Source organism: Cynocephalus volans, chromosome 9 (assembly GCF_027409185.1).
Source record: "Cynocephalus volans isolate mCynVol1 chromosome 9, mCynVol1.pri, whole genome shotgun sequence".
Taxonomy (NCBI): Eukaryota; Metazoa; Chordata; class Mammalia; order Dermoptera; family Cynocephalidae; genus Cynocephalus; species Cynocephalus volans.
This window is the reverse complement of record NC_084468.1, coordinates 65,267,769-65,293,779: the sequence shown is the minus strand read 5'-3', so window position 1 is coordinate 65,293,779 and position 26,011 is coordinate 65,267,769. Positions and strand designations below refer to the sequence as shown.

General features: G+C 40.5%; 1 protein-coding gene across 1 annotated transcript in view; it reads left to right on the top strand.

The window, feature by feature from the left end:
- Positions 1-26,011, top strand: part of SCARB2 (scavenger receptor class B member 2) — a 62,388-nt gene that overhangs the window by 4,953 nt on the left and 31,424 nt on the right. The window contains exon 2 of the mRNA XM_063108266.1: positions 15,109-15,266. Coding sequence (XP_062964336.1) covers positions 15,109-15,266 — 158 coding nt within the window. The remainder of the gene's footprint in view (positions 1-15,108; positions 15,267-26,011) is intronic.

Below are 26,011 nucleotides of genomic sequence, written 5' to 3'. Positions count from 1 at the left end.
CATTAAAGAGGAGCAATGCTCTCTAAGGAGCTGAGGCCACTCAAGCTAGCTCAAGCAAGATAGGATCTTGTGTTTTTCTTTTTGTAAAACTTGGAAGGAGGAGGAAACTCATAGAAATTTAAGGGCAATTACATCAAGGTCCAAGGTTCTACCCCTGTACTGGCCAGCTGTGCCCCCCAACCCCCAAAAAGAGGAATTTAAGTGTGAAAACCACAGCACAGTGAAGCTTCCTGAAAGTACAGCAGCAGCTGGAATGTCAGCAGGGACCAGGCACACTCTGTGTCCCCCACTCTTTCCTCTGCTTTCTCCATGGAACAGCTTCCTGTGTTTCCTCATCCAGCACCTAGGGCTTCCCCAGCCCCGCCTCTCAGCCGAGCCTTCCCTGAGCGGGCTTCATCTCTTGGTCTCTCCTTTCCAGGTTTGTAACAGATTAATGTGATTGGCTCACTACAAGCAGAAATCATAGCACGGCATTCATTTCCTTGCAAGATCCCTTAACTCCTACGCAAGATTATGCAATTCCTTCCAGGCTTTTAGAAACATGATCTTTTGAAATCAAAATCATATTATGTTTCTTTCATTGCTTTCAGTGTTGACCAAGAATGCATTCATTATTAATGATTAAGACAGTGTAATAGACCAGCAGTTTTCACTGTAGTCCCTAGACTCCAGGGAAATGCGTCAATAACACGGAGATTTAGAAAACATCAGACTCCACCCCAGACTTGCTGAATCAGACTGTTTAGGAACTGGACCCAGGTTAAAGAGCTAAACCTGAAATCCATTACTGGTTTGTACAGTGATTATTTTAGCACATGTCTTCATTCCTCAAGATGGTAATTCTAGTTGAGGATGTTACTGCCACTAATTATGATTATTTACATAAAAGGAAAGATTTTTTTTGAGGGGGAAAGGGAAGTTTCCTGCCTGAGGAAACCATTTTGCTTTGTTGTTTAATAAAGTGCAAGATTTCGTTCTGTCAGACCACAGCGAAGAGGCCATCTGTTCTGCCAGACATTCGCTTGATGCCCAGGGAAGAATCAGCAGGAGGAATTATAAGCTCATTAATGGAAACAAAGGATGTTGGCCAAGTGACTAGACATTTATGTTCTATTTCATCAAGATATGTACTATATATACACAATATACGAAGGAGGGGATCACTTTTAATCAAAGCTAGTAAATAGATAAAAGCAACCAAAGGAAAATAAAGGCTGCTTTAGGTGTCTGCTTTCTATATCTAAAAGCACTTTTGGCTATATACTTTGCAGCCATTCTTTTACTTAGCAAATATTTACCAAGTGTGTACCATTTGTGGGGCAATGTGCTATGAACTAAAGATATAACAAGAAACAAGACATAGTCCTTGTCCTTACAGACTCTATAAACCAATTCAAACTTTTTGACCTCTGGCCCCTTCACACTCTTAAATATTATTGAGGACCCTAAAGAACTTATGTTTCTGTGGGTTATATTTATCGATATTTACAATATTAGAATTAAAACTGATAAATTTTTTTGAGAAATCTTTAAAACACAAGTATATCCAAGCACATATTCCAATAACTGTGACAGCAATGACATCGTTCCATGTTATGTAGTCTCTGGCAAACCCCACTCTGCACTCCTAGAGAGAATGAGAGTGAGGAAGGCAAGTGATGTTTTAGTATTGTTGTGACCCTTGGGACCCACAGGGACAAAATTGTTTACATAATAATACTAAGACATCATGTGCCTTTCTCACTCTCATTCTCTCATGAGAGAATTGAGAACTGCTGATCTAATTTTCATTTAATTATGTTGATTTTTAGAATATTTTTAAAAATACATAATATTCTTGTTTTATATTTCTATAAGGCCAGTTTGGAAACTATATTATTAATGTTTTCAAAACACCATGATTTTGTTTAGTGTGTTACTCATTTACTATATCCTTTTAGTTTCCTTATGAGTCCAGTATTAAAAATAATAGTTTGGGCCATCAGTGATTCAGGGTCCCTGAATCTCCTGTCTTTCCCCATGTGCTGATCACACTAGATGAGAATTTTTGTATCTCTGTAATGAGTTACTGGAAAATATTCTTCTAGCTGCAGCCCTGCAGGGATTTTCAATCCATATGACATAATACTTTAGTATTTTAGCTAGCTTGAAAGCTCTCTTTGAAGGTGGGGGCCTGCCATATTCAGTTTTGTATTGTCTTCTCATATTGCCAAATGCAATGTCTAATAAATACAAAATAGATGGTCAATAAATATTGCTAGGATGAATGGAAGGATGGATAGATGAAAATTGAGTCTTTGAGAATGATTTTATTTGCATGTTGTTGTTTAGCTTCATATTTTGTCATACAGCATAGGCCAGTGGTCACGTTTGCCTCATGAATGGTTTGTACCTTTAAATCCTGGAAACTTCACGCAGTGATCCAGATTTCTTGAAACATGTGTATTCCCTGCAGTGCTGGTCCCACCATGTTCTGCATGGCAGCAGGCCAAGTAAAGGCTGATCTTTACATGGGACTTGCCTTCCCTGTGCCCACTGTCTTAGTCTGTTTAGGCTGTTATCACAAAATACCATGGACTGGGTGGCTTATAAACAACAGAAATGTGTTTCTCACGGTTCTGGAGGCTGGGAAGTCTGAGATCAAGTCTAGCAGATTATGTGTCTGGTGAGGGCCCACTTCCTCATAGATGGCAGTCATCTCCATCTAACTGCACATGGCAAGCAGAGGCGAATCTGCTCTCTTGGGTCTCTTTTATAAGGACATTAACCCCATTCAAGAGGGCTCTGCCCTCATGACCTAATCAACTCCCAAGGGTTCCACCTCCTAATAGCATCACCTTGGGGGTAAGGATTTCAACACATGAATCAGTGGGGGACAGAAACATTCAGTTCATAGCACCCACCATCCTTCATACTCCTATTGGCTCCCAAGGCCAGTGAAGGTGCACTTTGTCCATCATTGTCTTTCTTACAATAGAGATATATCTCTCTGTATGAACCCTGTTTACCAAAAGAAAAAAAAAAATGAAAGATAGCTGGAGAGAGTCATGTGTTTAACAAGGATGGGAAAGGGCATGTTTCTATGTAGAAGTGAGTACTACTGCTAGGGTTTGACACGCAAACAAATGTGCACACCCACGGCCCGCTTCACTCATGTACGTTACCCCTCTGGGCCCTTCAGCATCTCAGTTTTACACCCTTGCCAGAGAGAGTGAGGCAGAATGCTGTCATTACAGTAATGTACTGCTCATTATGAGTCCCTTTTTAAAAATTTATTATTTTAATCAACAAATAAAAATCATATTTATGGTATACAACATATTTAGATATATGTATACATTGTGGAATGGCTAAATCAAGCTATTTAACATGTGCGTTACCTCATATACTTATTATTTTTTTGTGGTGAGAACACGTGAAATCTACTCTATTAGCAATTTTCAAGTACACAACTTATTGGTATGAACTATCGATACCATGGTGTACACTAGATCTCTTCAACTTATTCCTCCCGTCTACCTGAAATTTTGTGTCCTTTGACTAACCTCTCCCCAATCCCACTCCACCCCTGCAAGTTCTATTTTGAGGATTTTTTTTTAAACACTGTACTCTGATTATCATTTGCAATGGAAAGAAGGCGAGACATAGATTTAAGTGGGTAGGTGATGAAAACATCACTTATTCCCACTTTTGAAAAATATAATCACAACCAAACATTGTTGAATATTGACACTGGCAGCACAAGTTACACACAGAACCTGGGCATTGTTTCCATGGACACATTTCTTATTTAATCACGTCTTAAAATCCTCTTTCTAACCGATTCCCTCAGATACCTCCCACCCCCCATGTATTCCCCCAGTTTTCACCTGTTTCTTATGTTGAAGTTTCCATCTGGTAGCTGCTTTCTTTCTCTTTAGGCTGGCAGTTCTCAACCTGGGCTGCACATTGTAATCACCTGGAAGCTTTAAAAAATACTCTAGTGGGTGTTTTGTAGCAGGTGGACTTTTGGGATCACTATTCTACCATAATGTTCTGTACATAATTTATAGACAGAGTAGCAGCTCACGCATGAACCAACATTTGAATCTGAACTGTCAGATCTCAGCTTAAATTATGCCAGGTGCAATTAAAGCAAAATGAGTTAAACAACAGTGACATAAAAAACCCCCCAGAATGCCAGTACATTTGTTCCTAAGTTCAAGTAAGTTCAGGGAATAAAGGTAGAATGTTAATGGCAGCTGATTTCTTTTAGCTCAACAGAGAATAAATGTAAGTAGTGGAAATTACATAAATTGCTATAAGAGTCTGGGTTGGGTTTGCTTAATTTTAGGGAGCAATTTTAAAAAACACAGCTGAAACCAACTGGTGTTTCGATATTTGGTGAGTTTTATTAATCTGGAGTCCCGTGGGAATCATTTGCATACTATTCGGCCAGGATCTCACAGTTGGTCTGCATTATCTGGGTGAATTTAAACTGGTAGATGACAACATGGATGCTTAAGTTGTGTTTAATTATTAAGTAGCACTCTGTTGACCTTCAAGAACAACCATCAGTGCCCTTGAGTCCTAAACGTTTCCTTAAAAGTATTGCTGATTCCCATCATATCTAATGCAATTCCCTGAGTGCTTATTTTTATCATTTGGAAGTGGCTTACACCGGGACAGCTCGTTCAGCGACTCCCATGGAGTTGTCTTCCTGAAAGATTGCCATGAGGCTGATTTGGAGGTAACGTGTTTTGCGGCTGTATTAAGCCATGCCAGCACTCAGTGGTTGAAGCTGACCCAGCCTGCATTTGATCCATCGCCCATACATCAGGCTCAGGATGGTCAGTGACTCCATGCACACTGTGTACCGCTCAGAGAGACTTATCAGCGCTGCCTCTGGTCAGCTTTCTGTCTACTCAGCTTTAAGATTTATGCTGGTTGAAGATTTCTTTACTTTTGTTTTAAAACAGTCTCATTTCCTACATGGTAATCTTATACTTCTCCAAAAAATGCAAGTTCAAACGACAAGATGCTGTTTTGCCTCTATTAAATAAGCAAAGATTTCTAAAAATCTTAAAAACCAGCATTGGTGTGGATATGCTGAAGTGGTTGCTTACACACTGCTTTCTGGAAGCAACTTGGCAATATTCAAAGGCTCATGGATTTGTGAAAGCTTTTTGTCCTTTGACCCAATAATTCCATTTCTAGGAACCCATTCTAAGAAATTAATCAATGACTTGAACAAAGATATTTGAGACATCCACTGCTGTATAGAAACAACACAAATGTCCAATAGTAAAAGAATGATTAAATCAACTGATCTATCATTGTACAATGAATTAGTATATAGACGTTAAAATAATATTTGCAAAAACTAACAACAAAGATAATCATTCATAAAATGTGAGTGAAAAAACTTTATATAAAACGATACATATATTAATTATGATTTCAGTTTTGTTTACAATACACATACATGTGCATAGATAAAAGAACAGAGGGAAATAAACTCACATGTTAATAGTGGTAATGTGGATTACAGGGGAATTAAATTTTATTCTTTTTACTTTCTTCATTGTTCACATTTTGTATGATAAGCAAGATAGAGTAGGGAGAGGATGTAGTAACATTTTAAGGTGACAACAATCACACAAAAATCAGCTACACTGTATATTGATAAATTAGAAAAAAAAGGTGACAACAATAAATAGCCTCATTTGTGAACAAACATTCAAAACAACAATGACTTTTTTCTGTACATTTATAGTAATACTATTTGCTGTTTTAAATGTCTCTTTTAAATCTAATATGAATATAGAAATTTTTGAAGACCAATAATTTACCATGCTATCTAAATATTTTTGCCTTAGGCAAGAATGATATTTTCTTGTTCATAAGTCTCTTTTGTTCCTTGTTACCTCACTCAAGTAGTTTTCAGATTTCACCAATAAAATGTAAGTTCATGAAGGCAGGACTTCTAGTCTACTGTTTTATGCCCAGTACCCAGAACAGTGGCTGGTGCACAGCGAGTACTAAATAAATATTTGTGGAAAGAATGAAAAGATTTCATTAATTTTCAGGTTGTGAAAATCCTATGTTATACTTGTTATAAAAAAAGAATTTTATTAGAAAATTCATATTGAAAATAAAATTGCTAAAAACAGTTCTAACAGACTTAGGAGAACTTATATCTGTGTGCCTTTGGCATATTAATTATGCATAAAAATGAACTCTGCTAATTCTAAATTAGTCTTAACCATTTATGAATGGGGGCCAAGTTGTCTCCTTGAAAACTAATATTTGCAGCGAGGAAAGTTACTCTTTTTTCTTGAAACCACCGTACTGAAATTCAGACTTTTTATTTATTCAGATCACCTTTCTTACTTATTATTAAGAATGTGCAGCACTTTGCTGCACTGGAGACCTTACCAAGTAGAACTAGGTAAAGAGCAGAAGGTGAATGTCTGGAACAGCACTGTGCTATATGCCACAGTGTCATCTGTTCATTCATTAGACAGTTATTGTGTCCCTACTGTGCCAGAAACCATGTTATGTGCAAGGGTAGATGAAAAAGATATAATCCTTAGTCTTCAAGACTACCCAATCTGAAATCAGAGACTAATAAAGAAACACATTGTCCTAATAAAACTTGCAAAGTACAACAGAAGGGATCTGTCCATGATTTCATGGAAGCAGAGAGGAGATACACTGGCCGAAGGGCTTCCTGGAAGATGGCACCTCTAAACTGAGCCCTTTAAGCCAAAGTAGAAGTGAACCAGGTGATGTGGACCCTGCGGGGACTTCTGGGCAAAGAGCAGTGCATGACTCAGGCCAGGTTACTTGTCTGAGTACGGGCGTGATGGGTGTTGGGAAACAGCAGACATTTGAGTGTTGCTGGTACGTAAAGTGCCTACCAGGACATGAGAGATGGTGACAGGTGTCAGTGTTGGGTCAGATCACAGCAGGTCAAGGACCTTGGACTTTATCCTGTGAGCAGTGGGGAGAGCGTCTGTTCCAACAGGCACTTTTGATAGACTTCTCTGGAGGCTGAAGTGGATAAGGGATTTGAAAGGAACAAGGCTGGAGAGAGGGAGCCCAGTTAGGAGACTACGTACAGTAGGGCCACAGTAGGACAGCAATGGAGTGGGCATAGGCGTAGAAATGGGAAGATGATGTTGTGGAATCAGTAGGACTTAGTGACTATTTAGGGGAGAGAATCATGAGTCCATTTTAGTCACGTTGATTTGGAGCAGCCCGTGAGATCTACAGATGGGGGTATTTTAGGACAGATTTGTACAACTGGAATGATCCAGATAATTTCAGGCATAAGCCTTTTTTTGAGCTGAATTACTGGGTCTTGCATATAATTTTTCACTCACTGTTACATACGTGTTAGTTCTTTGTCCTTAGCTAAATGACTTTTTGAGAACAGGGCCTATGCCTTTTTGGCACGGAGAAAGCTCTCTCTCAATATATGCATGTTGTCGGATTAACTGAAAAGGAGTTTTCAGTTCAGATTATTAATTTGGCTGTTAAGACTACAGATTCACTAAATAATTCAATAATCTTTCTGATGTTTCTTTTTGTTGTAGGGCCACAGTATTATATGCCTGGAAAAATTCATCATGTTCTGCTTGGCTAAAATTAATAAACACTGTCCAAATTCTCATTGTAAAATTGATTTAGGGCCTTATGCTGATTTTTTATTTAGTATAACTAAGAATGCTCAGCTGATCACGAGGTTTGTGTGGTCACCACCACAGCAGAACCCTCAGTAAGGAGGACCAGTTGTTTCTGAGCCATGGCTTTATGTTTAGACTGGCAGAGTGCTCCTTTGAGTGGGGATACTGGCTCCTTGTATCTGGCGGAATGAATGACTCCCTGTGCCAGACATTCTTGGGACTTGAGGTTAAGGTTATTATTTATTAGTTTCCCAGTCCTTCCTTTGCTGAACAAGCTCCTGGGAGTGCACACATGAATGCCTGAGTATCTGGGGCAGAAGTTACAAGTTTAAGTCAAAACGGAGTCGTCTTCTGGACCATCTTGCGACCTCTGGTTGAGGACACATGAGCACAACCGGGGCTGAGCAGCCACCTGGAAACTCTAGAGCTTAATTCTCCCTTTCTCAGTTCCTCACGTGTCAGTTCCTGACTGGGTGCTGACCATGACCTCACACAGCTGCCCTAGTTTTCTTTTCTCTAGAGCTAAGGGGTGACTCTCCAGGAAGACCTGAAAGTTCAGAGTCAAACTTTATGGTTTCTCCATAGTTTCACGGTCCCTCTGGGGTAGAGTTGCCAGATAAAATACAGGATACCCTGTTAAATTTGAATTTCAGATAAACAACAAATAATATTTTAGTATGAGTATGTATTGTGCAATATTTTGATTCACTCTGATTTATTAGATCTTTACATCCTGCCATATTTACTTCATCTCTCTCTGATATGCTTTTTCTTGAATTATTTGAATGTAAGTTGCAGACATCACAACACTTTGCTCATAAATCCTTCAGCATGCATCTCCTAAGAATTAAAGCATTTTTCACATAGCCCATGCAATATTTGGGACATCCTTATACTAAGAAATTATTTGTTGCTTATCTAAAATTCAAATTTAACCGGTGTCCTGTGTTTTTATTTGCTAAATCTGATGACTCTACCCTAGTGGTGCAGTGGGGTGGCAGCTGCTGTAGTGGCTGAGCATGGGCTTTGCAAATTCGCAGACCTAGACTTAGTTGGATTTGATTTAACTTTCTGGCTTTGTGGCTTGAGAAAGCCAGTACCACCATTTCCTTATCTGCAAAATGGGAAATGTTATTGTGCAGGATCAGTGTACAGCTCAGAGATCATGTACATAGAGCTCCAGCACAGCTCCTGACTCTAGCAGACTCATAGTAAATTGCAGCTGGCAGTGTGGTAATGGTAATTATCCCTTCCTGAGCTGCAAGTCAGAAGAAGATGAAAATAAAGACGCAACTGTTTTAGAAATGTTGGCAGCTGTATTTACAACTTTCCTCTGTTCTCTTATTCCCCTTCTTCCTCCCTCCTTAGTGTGTGTACATGTAGCCGCGCGCGCGCGCACACGCGCGCGCGCGCACACACACACACACACACACACACACACACACACACACACACACAAAACAAAAACAAAAACAAAAACAAAAAACACGGAGTCTACTTTGGGATTGACAAACATCCAGCCATGTGGGATGGAGGAAAAGAGACACATTAAAGGCGCAGGAGAATCCAGCCCTCCAGAGGGCAAGATTTGAATGGAATACAGGGGGATAGGAGCATTTGTTTGGATGTCCTTGACTCAGCTAAGCAGTGACCAGGCAGAGGAAAGTCATGGGGGCGGCAGCAGACAGTGGGAGACCCCTAGGCTGTAACACAATCTGCCGTCATTGTGACTCTAGCAAGCTGTCAAAGACTGTTTTTATTGTGATCATCAGTTTTTTTTATCTTCTTTGTTTAGTTAAGGAGTCAAATCTACTAAATGTTTATTTCTATCCTGAAAGCTGGAGAAACAAGTTCAACTCAGATTATTTACATGTTTACCCTCCCTTCTGGAAAGGGTTTTGCCCTCCTTCTTTCTGGAAACTTCCACCCGTCTTTGGACTTTTGGTGGACTAAGAACTGGATGCAAACCAGGCAAGATAAACTCCGGTGGTTAACCACTTGTTACTCAAACTTGCTGATTCTTTCGGCATTCATATTTCTGAAGTGATCTTCTTTACTTGAACAAATAAATGATATCTCAAGTCCTTTCTCAGTCTAAAATTCTCCACACACAGTGCTGGCCAGTTAGCTCATGCAGTAGAGTGTGGTGCTGCTAACACCAAAGTCAAGGGTTCAGATCCCTCTACTGGCCAGCTGCCAAAAAACAAAGAAAAAACAAAACAACAGCAAAAAATAAAATTCTCCATACACTATGCTGCTTGTCAGCATACAACCCCTCCTACCAGCCCCTCCTGAGAATAGGCTGGCCTCCCTGATCATCCGTCATATCTGCCACTTCATGCAGCCCACTTCCCCACACCCGGTTCCTTCCAGCCTTGTTTATTTCTCCCTATGAAAGAAAAACTCTTTTGCCTAACCCTTGAGACTCTTGCAGATCTTATGCTCAGAGTTCTCTCCCCATTGCAATAGTCCCTTCCTTCCTTGTAGTAATCCTTTCATATAGGCTCTTTTTACCTCAATTGGATTTGGTTTTTAGCTGACACTCTTAACCATTTTACCACACTGCCTATTTTGTGTGTGTGTATGCGTGTGTGTGTGTGTGTGTGTGTATGTGTGTGTTTGCGGCTGGCAGGTATGGGGATCCCACAAAGAGGTGTTCTAGGAGGTTATACTGGTTCAAGTGGGATGGAGGGTTGGCTGGGATTATAATGATGAAATGAGATCACAGGATACCCTTGAAGTGCTCATTAGATGGTGGTTGTGATCTTGGTTATTACTATCTTCAGGTTGGGGTTGAGAGGATTCCAGGGCATGGTCTGAAGAAAAAAGGGAATCATGTTACCCCCATGAGTCTGCTGAAATATAGATAACCCAGCAATGTTAAATAATAAAGAGGAAAATAATAACAGAATCTTTAGTCATGATGCCCGCTTCCAGCCCTATATATAATCCAGTTTAGGTTGAAATAACAAGGAATTAGCATAAAATTGTAAATAACAAAAGGTTGAACAGGAAAAGAATGACTTAGAAAAGTGTGATAATTCATAGGTTAGTGTAGAAAGCAACCATTAACATTATAAAGACTAAATAGAACTAAGGAACACTTAGGATCTATGTTAAATGGAAAAAGCAGACAATGTAAATTAGACATATGTGTGGACAAGACTAGCAGATCAAATGCAGGCATGAAACATGAGGATGGTGAAATCTAATTTTTAAATTTTAATCTGTTAGTTGCCCTAAAAATCTCTGCACATCTCCACTAAATAGCACTTATCTCCATTAGAGATAAGTCAGGGTTATGAGGAGTCTTCCATTCTCTGTTGTTTTTCTGCATTGTTTGGATTTTTTACAACAGAAATAAATTTCTTCTGTAAATAGAAAAAGATAATTATTCTCTTTTCTTTAGAAAAGTGAAAATCTAAGAAATTCAGATTCTATAAAATATTATTGATAGATCTTGAAAAGAAAAGAGGAGTGGATACAAAAACAATCAAGCTTGTCTTGGCCTTTGCTCTGTTCTTGCAAAACAAAGGCAAGCCTGATGCCGCCTGGACTGCTCATCTCTCCTGCAGAGTCCCACGAGCAGCCGCCCCCACACTGGCTTTTCCTGTTACTGTCAGGATGGTTGATTTCGCACTCTGTATTCCTCGCTAATTTTTCCTGACAAGCAGCGTAGTGTGTGGAAATTTTAGATGTGAGATCTCATCTATTTGTTCAAATGAAGAAAACCACTTCAGAAATACGAACACTGAAAAGAATCAGCAAGTGTGAGTGACAGATGGTTAATAACCTCCAGAGTTTATCTTGCCTGGTTTGCATCCAACAAAAGTCCAAAGACAAGTGGAAGTTTCCAGAAAGAAGGAGGGCAAAACCCTTTCCAGAAAGGAGAGTAAACGTGTAAATAGTGTGACTTGAACCCGTACCTCCAACTTTCAGGCTAGAAATAAATAGTTAGTAGATTTGACTCCTTACCTAAGCAAAGCAAATGAAAAAACTAACAATAAAGAGAAAAAACAAAGAAAAAGAACAAACAAACAACAACAAAAAGTAATAATAATAATAATAAAAAACGGTCCTTGACAGCTTGCCAGACTCATAATGATGGCAGATTGTGTTACAGCCTGGGCGTCCCGACTGTCTGCCTCTACCCCCATGGCAGTCCTCTGCCTGGCCAAAGGCATTTGACCATGATCTCTGATCACCTCCTACCAAATTCTTCTCTCCCAGTATCTTACAGAGCCAATGGAAGCTACTGCATAAGTTTTCTAATATTTATATTTAGTTGATTGAACAAATATATCTCTGGGAAATGCACTGTCTTAGGCACCGTAGGGAGTATTAAAGAAAAAACAAAAAACAAAAACAAAACAAAAAATCCTACCCTTTTTTTTTTGTAGATGAGCACCTTCTGTTTTGAAAAGCCAACAGTTAACCTAAGGGGTTAGCATATTGAGTAGCTACACTTTCACTTGGTCAAGACAGAAAACATCTTCAAAAAATTTAAGTTAAGAGGAATCCAAATGAAGCAGATGAAATTAGCAGCCTCCAGGGACACTTGGCTAACAATGGCAGTCTCCACCAATGAGCTGATGGCAACTCCTGCCACAAGCCCTACAACCAATCATTGGTCTTTTTTTTCAAAACAGCTTACCTGGCCTTTCCTTTTTTGTGTTTAAAATCTTCCCCCTTGCCCCAACCCCCTTGGTGGCGCCTGTGATCCTTTATAGCATGCACATCCCAGATTGCAATCCCCTGCTAGTCCCGAATAAATTCTTCGCTTTGGAGAGTCATTCTTTCTGTCACTTATTTTAGGTTGACAGGTGCTATATGTATACTTTATGGTGGAGAGACTCCACCATATAGCTTGTGTAACTAAAACATGTGGTACGTTCTACTTATTTTTTTAAAATGTTGTCTGCAGAGGTAGGATGGGAGAGTGGAGAAAAGCTGCACTGACTTCTGGACCCAGCTCTTCCCTTTAAGTAGGGAACGGCTTTTAACCTTCCAGGGCCTCTGAGTCACATCTTGTCAACCCCCCAGCCTCTCCAGTTCTGGTGTTTTCTCACACTCTTAGTGTGCGTCCTTGCTCCACTCAGATAGTTTAGACTTCTGTTTAGGAGACAAGATAAAGAGCACGAAGCTCTTAAATAACTGCCTAAAATGGCTAATTAAGCTTCACAGTTCCTGGGCCAGGGAGTGATCAATGTGTGGGGGAGTGGGTGGGGACACTTCTCCAAGGACAGTCTTGGGCTGGATCTGGAGGCTGGAGGAAAGGGATTCCATGGTCTGTCTTTAAATTTTCTATCTTCATCAATCTGGTCTCAGCTCATTAAATCGGTACTGATAGTAAAGACCAAGAATATTTCAACAATGTATTGTTTGGATAAAAATCTCTGAACTGGTGCCAAACTACAAGTAATCCCCAGCTCTATGAAATGGCCAACTGGTCGGTGTGAATTTACTTCCAGTCCTCCGGATGAGTGGCTTTGCCTTGACTTGCCTAGTTTTCTACATTCATCTATTCTATAGTCACTTTTTTTTTTCTGCAGAGATTCTTGGGATATTTTCTATATAGCAATAGAGCTATATCATTAAGTTCTATTGCAACATTGCTTCTACTAAATTGGAGGCCTGGACTAATACAATTTGACATTCTGTTATATGCTGTGTCACAGTACATTGTTAGTGTGCAGCTTCCAGCATCCTGAAGCTGGTCCCTTTGTTTATTGTCACTCAAAGCCTCACTGCCAGAGGAGTAACAAGTGACGGCAGGGGCTGCTTTGCTTGCAGTCTGACACAACGTCAGGCCCCTTTTTCCTCTTTTGATTTTCTTTAAAAAGTTTTCTGCATTAGTTTTTTCTGTTCATTACAAAAAATTTAGAAATAACAAGATCTCATAGGAGTGATCCAAATTCCCAACACTCAAAGTTAATCACTGTTCACATTTTAATTTGTTTATTTTCAGGCTGTGCTTTTATCTTTCTGTGGACTTCAGTAGTTTTTACTGTAAAAATACAAAACTTTTCTCCATTAACAGACTGAGGACTGTTAGGACTAGTAGGTATTAGGTTTCTGCCTGTTAACCTCAGGCACTGAACTTACCAGGCTTCTGCTGCCGTGGTGAATGACAAACAACCCCCAGGTCTGGTGGGCTCATGACAGTAGCATCTGTTTTGCACTCGCGGGGTGGGTGTGCAGGCCTGCTGCAGTCTGAGCTTGGCAGGCTCAGCTGGATGAGGCTAGACTCCAGGTTTTGGTCAGCTTCAGGTCTGGTCTGACATCCCCATTTTAAGACCTGGGCTGAAGGATCCATGGCTACCTGTGGCGTGCCCTTCTCCTGCAGAGGGTGGCTGCTCCAAGACGGCTGATGGAAACTTGCCATACATCTTAAGGCCTTAGCTCCAAATTGAAGCGCTGCCATTCCACCCACGTTTTCTTGGCCAAAACTAGTCACTTGACCAAGCCTGAAGTCAGTGGGGTGGGGAAGAATACTCCTCACACAGGGGAGCCATGGTGTATTAGTTTGCTAGGGCTGCCAGACTGGGTGGCTTGAACAACAGAAATTTATTGTCTCACAGCTCTGGGTGCTAGAAGTCTGAAATCAGGGTGTTGTTAGCAGGGTTCATTTCTTCTGAGGCCTCTCTCCTTGGCTTGTAGACGGCTGTCTTCTCCCTTTGTCTTCACATGGTCTTTGCTCTCTCCATGTCTGTATCCCAATTTCCTCCTTGTATATGAACACCAGTCATATTGGATTAGCGCCCACCCTCATGACCTCATTTAACCTTAATTACCTCTTTAAAGACCCTGTCTCCAAGTACAGCCACATTCTGAGGTACTGGGGGTTAGGACTTCAACATATAAATTTGGGGTGGGGGTGGGGGTGGGGTACATAATTCAGCCCATAATAGACAGCATGGGTGAGAAGCCCAGGAGATTTTGGACACAACCCCAGTGAGGCTCAGCTTCCTTGTCTTTGAAGCAGGGATGGGCATCTCTACTTCAGCACTTGTTGGGGATTGAATAAGAGAATGCACGTGAAGCCCCTGGTGGTGAAGGTAGTAGGAATGGGTGTGGCTCCACCTCAAGTGGAGGGACAGAACTGGCCTTCTTGGGCCTGTCTCCTTGTTCTCCTCTCAAATGGGCAAACTGGGAGCATATGGTGCTTTTCAGAAGAGCTGAACTTCTGGTAATTAGTAGAATCTTCTGGTCTCTAGCAACAAATATTTATTCAAGACCTACCATGGCTTAATAGGGCTGTGGCCCCTATTGGTATAAGATATGGCCCTGTTCTCAAGAGACTGCAGTTGAATGCCTGTGAATAATTAAAATAAGTGAGAGAGAAGGTCAGAGAAGGGAGTGTCCCTCCTTCTGCCTCTTGTATTCAAAGCCAACTGCCTTACATTGTTGTAAATCTCTTTTTGTTTTTTTTCCCTAGAATATTGTTTTAAGAAATGGCACTGAGGTCTTTGACTCCTGGGAGAAGCCCCCTCTGCCTGTGTACACCCAGTTCTATTTCTTCAATGTCACCAATCCAGAGGAGATCCTCAGAGGGGAGACCCCTCGGCTGGAAGAAGTGGGTCCATACACCTACAGGTGAGTTCTGACCACGTCCCTGCCCAGCTGGAATGTGGGATGTCCCCGCTGTGGCCCACGTCTGCACCTCTCCCCGCCAGCACTGCTCCAAGGGCTGTGTGGGGCACATGGGTGTTGGTTCCATCTGTCTGAACTGCTGCTGTTGTTCTGCACGAGCATGTGATAACCCGGCAGAGAATGGCTTTGTGGGCTGTTAGGCTGAGAAAGGCAGTGGCTTCCTCCTGAGTGGGCAGAATGTGGTTATTAAGTCACGAAGAGCTGCTCCTCACCCTTGACCTCTTTAAGGTTGCCCCTTGATATTCTTTAGTGGCTTTTAAGGCCTCCCCCACTTTTCCTTACCCACATACCTTGTATTAAGCCTGTTGCTTTGTGTTGCTTCACTCCCCACGGATTTGTCACCCCACTTCCCCTGGGTGACAGAGACGCAAAGGATTACTAATACTCCATCTCTTCTGAGCAGTGAGAAGCCTCGAAGTGGTTAACTTCCCTGGAACCCTACAGTGAGAGGGATCCCTTCCTTGGGAAATTAACCCCGAATTGGGGTTCTCTTCCTGCACTTATTTTCCAGACCAAGAAGTTACAGGAAGAGAACATAGGTGGGGTTATAGTTTAACAATATAGGCTGGTAACTTTCAGTGAAACAAGCCAGATGACATTCCAGTAAGGCCATCAACAAAAGCTTGATCTTAGCAAACATTCCTTTTTACAGCAATTTCTCAGTATCTTTACATGACAATCAGTAACTAGTCTGTCCTTGAGCCAGCAACCTTGCTGTGTCACAAATCTTTATCTTATACCAGAGACTTTATAGCCTGAGGAAAATTTCTAGTCCTCCGCAAGGTCAATATTTGAAACTGCAAGGTTTTGGAAAACCAGGCCCTGTGAAGTACATAAGCTTTATAGTATATTCCACAAAACCAGTTTCCAGAATTCACTGTTGGTCTGGGATAGGCCTCTCTATTTCTTATCCACTCCTTTCCCCACCCATCCTGAGTATGAGAGAGAACCAGGTGGCAGGGTGGGTTAGAGTCTTTGGTGGTGACCACCAGTTCCAAATTATGCAGTTAGAGTTGCTTTAATCATTTTTAAGAAGATTAGTAGAGGGAGATGCTTGGGTCAGAGCGTTTTCCCTGTTGCCATATCCCCGTTCCCCCTATTACAATAGTTCCTGCCTCCTCCTGCAGTATCCTTTCCAATAAAGTCTGTCCTTGCCAAGTTAAAAAAAAAAAAAAAAGATTAGTAGAGGAAGCAGACAGCAAGATCTTTCTTCTTCAGAACTGCTGCATGGTAAAAATGCCTCACAGTTCTGTTGTAATCAATTGCTCAATGAGCAGTTGCTGGCTGATTCATTTGCTATGAATCAGTCCTATTCTCGGTGCTGGGAATTTGGAGATAAAAATCCTGTTCCCTCATGCTCTGGGGCTCACACTCTGGCTCTGGAGTCAGATGATCTGTTTCAAATCCCACCTCTGAGTCTTACTAGTTCTCTGTGCCTCTGTTTCCTCATCTATAAAATGGCAATAAATATAGGACCTCCTCCATAGGATTGTTATGAGGATTAAGTGGGTCAATGAGTCAGTATTTATAACGTGCTTAGACTAGTGCTTAGCACATAATTAGTGATAGTTAAGTGTTGGTTATTATTATTAGTCTTAGTGGATTGTTTTAGTTTGTATAAATCAATTCCCAGGATTACAAAGGGAGCCAATTATATAAACTACAGTTATCATTTTAAAATCTGTCATATGGTAGTATATGTCTTTTTCACTGGCACTTTAAATAAGACATAGCAGAAGATCTGATAATTACTGTAATTTTGTAGTATTGATGAAGATAAATGATATTTCATATGCAAATTGTAAAGAACGAATCCTGTTGTTGTATAAAGGAATTTTAAGAAAACATTTGGGTCCTCATTTTAAAAGTGCATTTTTGTATGTGTTTTCTGCCTAAAGAAACTGCATACCAGGTGGAACAAATCTATGTCTCAGGCTGTCCTGCTGGTGACAGAAGCTGAACCTGGATAGGATCTGAACATCCTATCCATTTGTTGTTGCTTTTCAACTAAATTCTTCCAGGTGAGAGGCCTGAGAACCAAAGAAAAACCCTAACAAACAATTTTCCCTTTGCGTCTTCTGGCATGTTCCTGTGGTCATTGTCTTTGTTACCTGAGAAGAAGACATGGATTCTAATCATAACCCAAAGAAAATCCAATATTCTGGGTCATTGTGTCTTCTGGCTTAGGTGTGCTCTTTTAGATGTGGTCATGGGAATAAGTCCTAGAATAAAACAGTGTCTGACTGTTATCCTACTCCTTCTGTGTCCCCATTTTATAGGACCTTAACCAACTTACTCCTGAGGAAGGTCCAGGAACATCTTACAGGGACTCCTGATCTGGGATCCATGGATCCCTAAGGGGTTGCTGGATAGATTTCAGGGTGGTCTATGACTTGGGTGGGAAAAAAAAAATTACGTTTCCTTTTCACTGGCCTCCCACGAACACTCAGCATTTACTTCAAGTGTAAATGTATACAGCAAACCACAGTAGTGTCAGCAGTACCTGTGACCTCCCCACTAATGGAAGCACAGATATTGTTGTATCTTCTTATAGCTGTTTGAAATATTGTTTATGTTCATAAATACTTCAAAATTATAGTAATTATCAAACCAGCTGCTACATCTTATTTAAAGTGTCAAGAATTAGTTAGACTACTTTAGATATCTTATATAAGTGTAATCATTCAGCTTCTTTTTGAGTGTCTTATTTCACTTGACATAATGTTCTCAAAGTTTTTCCTTATTGTAGCATATGTCAAGATTTCCTTGTTTAACACTGAATAAAATTCCATTGTATGCATTTCAAAAAAAATAAAATAAAGTTTTAATAAAGAAGCACGTATATTGCCATGTCACAGGTGTTTAAAATGATAACTATATTTCAATATAAGTGGTTTTCTTTGTAATCCTGGGTATTTTATTTCCTGTATTTAAAAACAATGATCTGAAAAATGGTCAGGCCGTTTTACCATAGACTGCCAAAGAGGCCATAGCACACAGAAGGTTAAGAACCCCTAAGAGTGGGTCCCACAGGTTGGAAGGGTAGTTGCTCACTCATTGTCTTGTTTTTGCTTCTATTGAGCTTTCCTGCCTCTGGTTTTAACCCTTTTCCACATCTCTCTTCCACTCTACAGAATGACAGGGTGATTTTCCAAAAGGCACATCTGATATTCCTTCCCTACCCTGCTCAGCATCCTAATGACTCTTTTTTTTTTAATTCATAAAATCAATTATTTAATTGAAGCTATAAGAAAAGAGGCAGTATAATTGATAAAATAATTGGGAAAGAATGTTTAGCATGTTTCAAAAGATTTAAAACAAGAGCAAGACACTTTCAAAAAGTTGTGTAGGAAATAAAATTCTTAAACTACAAGTAGAAATGAAATATTACAGAGTATCTTATAAAATACAAAGACAGAAATATAAAAGGACTGTGTATGCTCTAAGTCTGAAAATGATTAATAATGACCAAATATTTAGGTTTATTTATTTATTTATTTATTTTTTTGTCGTTTTTTTGTGACCGGCACTCAGCCAGTGAGTGCACCGGTCAGTCCTATATAGGATCCGAACCCGCGGCGGGAGCGTCGCCGCACTCCCAGCACAGCACTCTACCAAGTGTGCCACGGGCTCGGCCCCAAATATTTAGGTTTAAATTTACAGTTCCAGGGTATGAGGATCATATTACTATACACATCTTCCAAACCTGTGGGCAACATTTTCCAATTAAGCATGTCTTTTACAAAGTCTTTGGCCATCTCTGCTGTGATTACATCAATATGACTAACCTTATTTCTAAACTTTACACCTTAGAATTTGTCGGCTGACTCAAGTAGTTCAGGCCTAAACATAGTTGTAATAAACTGAGCATGTACAGCAAATTCCATAATAATATCTGACACAGCCTTTCTGTGCTGAGCATCCAGAGCCTGGTCAGTCTCATCAAACAAGGAAAAAGGAGCTGGGTCACCTTTCTGAATGGCAAAAGTCAGAGCAAGGGCTACCAAAGGTTTCTATCCACCTGAAAACTGGTGCATTTCTCTCATTTCACCTTGTTTTCCTGTAAATGACACCTGTTGGGAAAAGAGAATAATTTAATCAGGCCCCCTTGCCTGTCTGTCCGGTTGGGGGTGGTGTGGTGCATTCTTTATAAATAAGTTGTGTGTGGGTGGAGTTAGTGCACATGCTCTGCGCTGTGACTTGGCTGGCATCTGCCTTAGGTGTTCGGGCCATGCTCTCCAACCTATGGCTTCCAAGGACTTGTTTGCCAGTTACCTAGTTCATAGACCTGCATGTGAGGGGTCTGGTGACCCAGTCTGGTGTGTGAGGGGTCTGGTGACCCAGCCCGGTGTGTGACGAGTCTGGGGACCCAGCCTGGCAAGTGAAGGGTTTGTGACCCAGTCTGTGAATGGGCTTGAGGGGTCTGTGAGCTCCAGACCCAGCCCTAGCTTGTCAATTGGCCCAGTCGGCAGGATTACAGGCAGATAAAAGAGCTCAATGACACCCTAATTCCAACTCCAGTGAACTGGTCAGCTGATGGGACACTGCTTTGTGACCCAGAACCCCTCTATCTTCACCACTCCCTTCTCGTTCATCCTGAGACCGACTGCTTTCCATATCTCCTTTCTTCATCACCAAAGTAGCTTTGCCACCAGGTACTAACTTCTGGAATACTTCACTGAAGTTTTCAGACACATGTTTGAAAGTTAACTGAATAGCTTCGTACTTTCAAAGTTCAAGTACATTCATCAGTTCCATGATTGAATTGTAGCCCTTATCCAACTCTTCTTGTCGCTTTATTAACTTTTCTTTCTGCTGAGAGAAATTCGCACACTGATCTAAAGCTTTTTTGTTAACATGGCTGTACTTCATTAATTCTGTGTTGCACTGTTTGAGTTTTCGAAGCAACCATTTGAGGCTCAGTGTCTGGTACTTTTCAGATGCTTCCTGGGGATGTGATCCCAGCTCTCGAATTTTCTTCATACACTCTTCTTTCTTCTTCAGTAGCACGCCTTGTCGATTTGTCATCCTCTCCAGTTCTTCAGTATCGTGATTTATAGCATCCAGGTGTTCTCTCCCCATATTTTCCCAGCGCTCCATACCCTTCTGAAGCTCCTTAATTCCAGCGTCTGTTTTATTAATGGAATTGTCCAAATGTTCTGATCGTGCTGCAGTATCTTTTTTATTGATGGCTTCGAGTTCTGATGTTGTGGCAGTAAGAACAGTACCCACTTCTGCTTTTCTCAGTTCGTTAAGTTCCTGTTCTACTTGGTTCAAGCAATTTTCTCAGATTCTCATTGAGATAAGTCTCTACTCAAGTAATAATACCTTCTAATTTAATTCTTTCATTTGGTAACTGTTTTCCTGCCAACGTTGATGAATTTCATCATTCAGTGCATCTCCTTGCTTCCTAGTGACTCTCTCTATGTGATGTTCAAGGCCTTAGAGATCTGGCTCCTTCTGTATGTCTAGCTTCTTTACTTTGTTTTATTTTTTGGCACTCTCAACTTAGAATTTTATACTCTAGAGCTTTCTATTAGAAATTTAACGAGCTACATAGGTAATTTAAATTTTTCTAATATCCACATTAAACAATGAAAAGAAACAGATAAAATTAATCTTAGCATTTTATTTAACCTAGTCATATCCAAAATAGTATCATTTCAACATGTTACTGATATTCAGAATTATTAATGAGATAGTTTAGTTTACATTCTTTTTTTCATACCAACTCTCTGAAATCCTGTATGCATTTTACATTTATAGCCATTTCATTTTAGACTGCCCACATTTTGAGGGTGCTATAGCAACATGTGGCTAGTGGCTATCACATTGGACAGCACAATTCTAACCATACTCCAATTTCTTGTAAGTTCCGCAAACACACTACCAAGCCAGTGTACGTGCTGTTGCCACTGCCTCTCTTGACCTTACATTAGCTCAAATGCTGCCTCCTGAGACTTGCCCTGACTTAAGATTCTCTCTGCCTGATATGTACGTCCATACTACAGTGACTAAATGCATGAAATCTGTCTTTCTTCTCAGTGTACTGGAAAGATCCATGAGGGGTAGGGACCAAGTCCTTTCATCTCTGAATATTAAGTGTCTAATGAATGTTTGTGGAATAAGTGAATGAAACATCCTCAACTGTGATTTAAGTCTATAGGAACAAGTGGAGAAATTGTTTAAAACCATAGGACACAAGTAACTCAGCTGGAATCACAGGACTTAATCGGGGAAACCCAAGAATGGGTTCAAGAAGAGAGGATCAAGTCCTGAAAACGAAAATTGTTAGAAATATGCATGTGTGCAGTGGAAACTCTTGAGAGCCCCAGTAGGGTTGAGTGGGGTGTGAGATCTGGGATTTGTAGAAAAACATGGCTTTTTAGGGAGACATCCAACCCCTCTATGGGGCCTGTTAGTCTATAAACAGATTGCCTGTAAATGACTGCCTTTTGCAGTCATTCAGTGGATCTGATTTATGTCACTCATGACTCAATCATGCTGTTGTTTAGGCCATGCAAGACCGAACATTTCAGTAGCTCCTGCCCCAGTGTTTGGTAGTTCCATGGGTTCTCTCCCAACTGAGCCAGATGACTCTGAGATTACGTGCCAAGGTGCCTGGGCAGAAGTAAGGCAGGGCATGTAGCCACCCTCTCTGGTTAGTGTGTATGGGGTGGGTGGTGGGAAATCTCCCAAGATGAGGGAAAGGCCACGGTCCATTGTGGAGGGCCTGACTCATTTCACCCCATTTACAGTGGCGTATTTCCCAAAACTTTTACATAGTGGTAAATTCAGAATGTTAATGGTTTAGGAAAAAAGATGATGGCAGTTCCACATGTTGATAAAAACCAAACTATCCGGTTTAAGGACTGTAGTGCATTTTTACATTTTTAAAGCTGTGGGTTGAGCGGCCGTGGAACAGGTCTGTAGCACAATGCTAGTTTACCTTATGATCCTTTTGCTTAGTGACATGTTTGCCTAAGATTTGTATCAAATTTATGGTCTCCCACGGTTTCTGCAACCTTTTTGAGATTTATTTTTTGTTTTGTCAGGTATCTTTTTCTATTTTGCCTGCTATTTAACATTCCAAGAATTTAAAATTATTTATTTATTTGTTGGCTAGCTGGTACAGGGATCTGAACCCTTGACCTTAGTGTTATCAGCACTATGTTCTAACCGAGTAAGCCAACTGGCCAGCCCCCTCCAAGAATTTTAAAATAAAAACAATATGTCTAAGGGCTTTTCAAATAATTTTCATAGGTTTAACAAGTATTTGCTAAATTTACAATATTCTATTAAATATATCTACCTTTTGGGTTTCTTAGTTTTGTTGTTTGGATTGTTCATTTCTTTTTTAGACTTTCTTTGATAGTAAGAAAAAAGGTGTGAGGAATATATCTTAAGTGATTTTTTTTTTATTATTCACTGATCATTAAGTAATACTGGATTATGAAATAGTAATCAACATATACAAAAGCATATATAGCATTATATTTAAAAGTGTAAATTATATATTATAAACTTATATATATATGAGTGCATATATATAATCACTAAAGATAAACTTGAAAATGCAGTAAAATAAAAGAAGAAAAACCACTATCCATGGTTTCAGTCTCAGAGATAACCAGTGCTCCTGTTTTAGTGGATGTCCTCTCGTCCATTTTTCTATGGATGAGTTTTACTCTTAGTTGGTTATCATACAATGTATACATCTGGTATGCATGTACAAATGCATATATGTATATATTTTATTCACTTAATATTACATCATAGTGTTTTCCCATGTTACATTTTGGCCTTTACCCAAATGAATTGTAATGATGATAATATTTAATAGAGTAAATATGTTAGTGCACTTAACAAACAGTTCCCTTCTTGGATATATTGATCAGTTTTCATTTCATCCTTTGATTGGGACTATTCAACATCCATGGGTTGAATGTTCTCTCCTGCTGGCCAGCCAGTTGTGTTTCCACACTTTAGTTCCTGTCCTTTGCCCATTCACTTGAGTGCTGTAGTGTTCATGCGACTCTGTGAACTTTGTATGTAACAATGATGTTAACCATTTGTCACATTTGGGGCAACTGTTTTTCTGTTGTTTGCCTTGTTAATTTTTAAAATTTATGTGTAGTCAAGTCTATTCTTCTTTAAATTTTTCTGTCATTTCTGAGCTTAAAAAGTCCTACTCCCTTCAACGATTTGATATTCTACTCTATGTTCTTATAGTTCTATTTTTTCACATTTAATTTCTTAAGGATCTAGTTGTCTTCCTTGCAGTTTAGCAGAGATAGAAACTTTGATTAAACTTTCAAATTCTGTCCTGTCAGCCCTTTGGTTCTTTACTTATATCTAAACCAGACTGTATAAAAAAAATTTTTTTTTAATATCAAAGAGATGCTAAAAAATTTAGAAACACCATGGTTATTATTTGCATTATTAGAAGAGAATGCTTATCTTTTTTTTCTAAACCTGACTCACTTATCTGTTAGTGTCTTTTAGACTGGTAGCTAAAAATGTATTTGTTTTCTCAAAATAGGAACAGAAATCTTTAGATAAATTAGTTTTTTACAAAAAATCCTTGAACTGCCCCAAAATAAGAAAAGTAGAAAAAGACACCCACCCCGCACCCCCATCTCTTATGTACAAAAGGTAGTGACCAGGTACCTGTTAGTTTTCCATGCTGGCGGCAGCACTAGATGAATTGCCTGCACAAGCCATGTGGGCCAGCCCAGCTATTTGGGGACAGGGAGATGTTTCCATCGTCAGGAGTGAAGCTGTTTCTGTCCCCACACCACCCCTCCTCTTCCAGCGTTTTCTCAGTACCTGCTCTGGGCTGCAAGTTTGCAGCCTTTCATTCAGCTGACCAGGCAGTGGTAATAGAGAGTGGAATATGGGCTCCTCAGCACGCGCCTGCGGCCAGCTTCCCTTGCTTGCCCTTTCTTCCGGGTCGCCTCGCCCGATCTGGGACTTCACTGCTCATTTCCACGTTGATGTGTTTATTCAGCCCAGCGTGGCCCTGATCTGCTGCCGCTCTTGTAAAGCCCCTCTGTAGTGTCCTCCTCTGCCAGGGCCACAGCTTTCTCACCCTGCACGTGGGAAGCATGGCCCTGCCTTCCTGCCGCGCCACCTGCCCTTGCTCTCCTTCTGCCCCTGTCCGCAAGGCCCCCTCCACCCTCCTTCCAGAACCAACCCCAGTGGGCCTCCTGCACTGTGTCACTTTCCTCAGGACTCCTTGCCCGTCGCCGTTCCTCCCTCCTGAGTTGAGTTTCACAGAGCTCCTACCACGAGGCGGCGGTCTCCCCGGCTCCACTGTGGATTCTGGGAGGACAGGACCCAGGACTTGACATCTCTCCACTGGAGAGCTTAGCACAAGCCCTTGCACATGGTATTAGCAGCTAATGCTTCCTAAGCACTTAGTAAGTGCCAGGTAGTGTTCTAACTGGATTATGAATTTATGTGGATTTAAATCTCACAACAGCCCTATGAGGTAGTTTCGTTACCTCCATTCTACAGATGAGGAAGCTGAGGCACAGAAGCAATAAGTAACTTCTCCCTAGTCACAGAGCCTGTAACCATGAAAGCAGGGTTGAATGCAAAATGTGGCAGCCAGAGGTCAATCTTCATTTCTAGCCAGTGTTCTCAGTCACTTATGGTAATTCTCAACCAGGAACATCGGATGAGAGAAGGAACCAAATGACTGAAAGATAAAGATTATATGATAGTATTGTAGGAATCCAATTTATCCAGCATTTCTGAGGAATTAGATGCAGTGGTGTTAATTTTCCAGCTAATGAAAAGCATTTCTTTTGGTTTCCATTCCTTATCTCAGACTATTATTTCTAAAATCAATCGTGGATTTTCCTGCATAATTAAATAGTTTACAGAACATAACTCGACCTTTTCTTTGTGACTAGGATCATCATTGTGATTACCAAATGTTAACCTATAGTCTGAGATTTATTTGCATTTACTAAGTACCGGGGACCAGGGCTGACTGGCTAGCTTGCTTGGTTAGAAGGTGATGCTGATAACACCAGAGTCAAGGGTTTGAATCCCCTTCCCGGCCACCTGCCATAAATAAATAAAAAAATAAATACCAGGGACCATACCAGGCACTTTTAAGTATGGTTCCTTGATTAACTGGCTAGGCCAGAGATTTTTTTTTTTTTTTTTTTTTTGTATAGTTTTCTTTTTTAGCTCTTGTTTGTATTTCTGAAAGTTTCTGTGGTCTTCTCTGATACTGTCAGGCAGAAATCAACCACTTCTTGCCCTTAGTCTTCTGTTCTTTTAGCTCTTGTTTGTATTTCTGAAAGTTTCTGTGGTCTTCTCTGATACTGTAAGGCAGAAATCAACCACTTCTTGCTCTTAGTCTTCTCTTCACCAGAGACCTCCCTACTTCTAGCTGACTGTTGTTGATCATAGGGAGATTTAGGTGACAGACTTACTGGCATTGTAACTGAAACTCTTCACCGTGTGCTGTGGCCGTCCTGGGGTTGCCAGAGTAGGAGTACTTGGGAGGGAAACATTTTGGTTTCCTCTGACTGTCATTTGTTGTTTTGAGAGGAAGGTCCCTCACCATTCCTCTCTTTGGTTCTTGGCCTCTGGTGTGTGGGAAGTCACTTCTTACAGGCCCCTGGCACTGTCTTCCTTCAGGTAGAGCTGCTCTGTAAAGGCCACCTGTC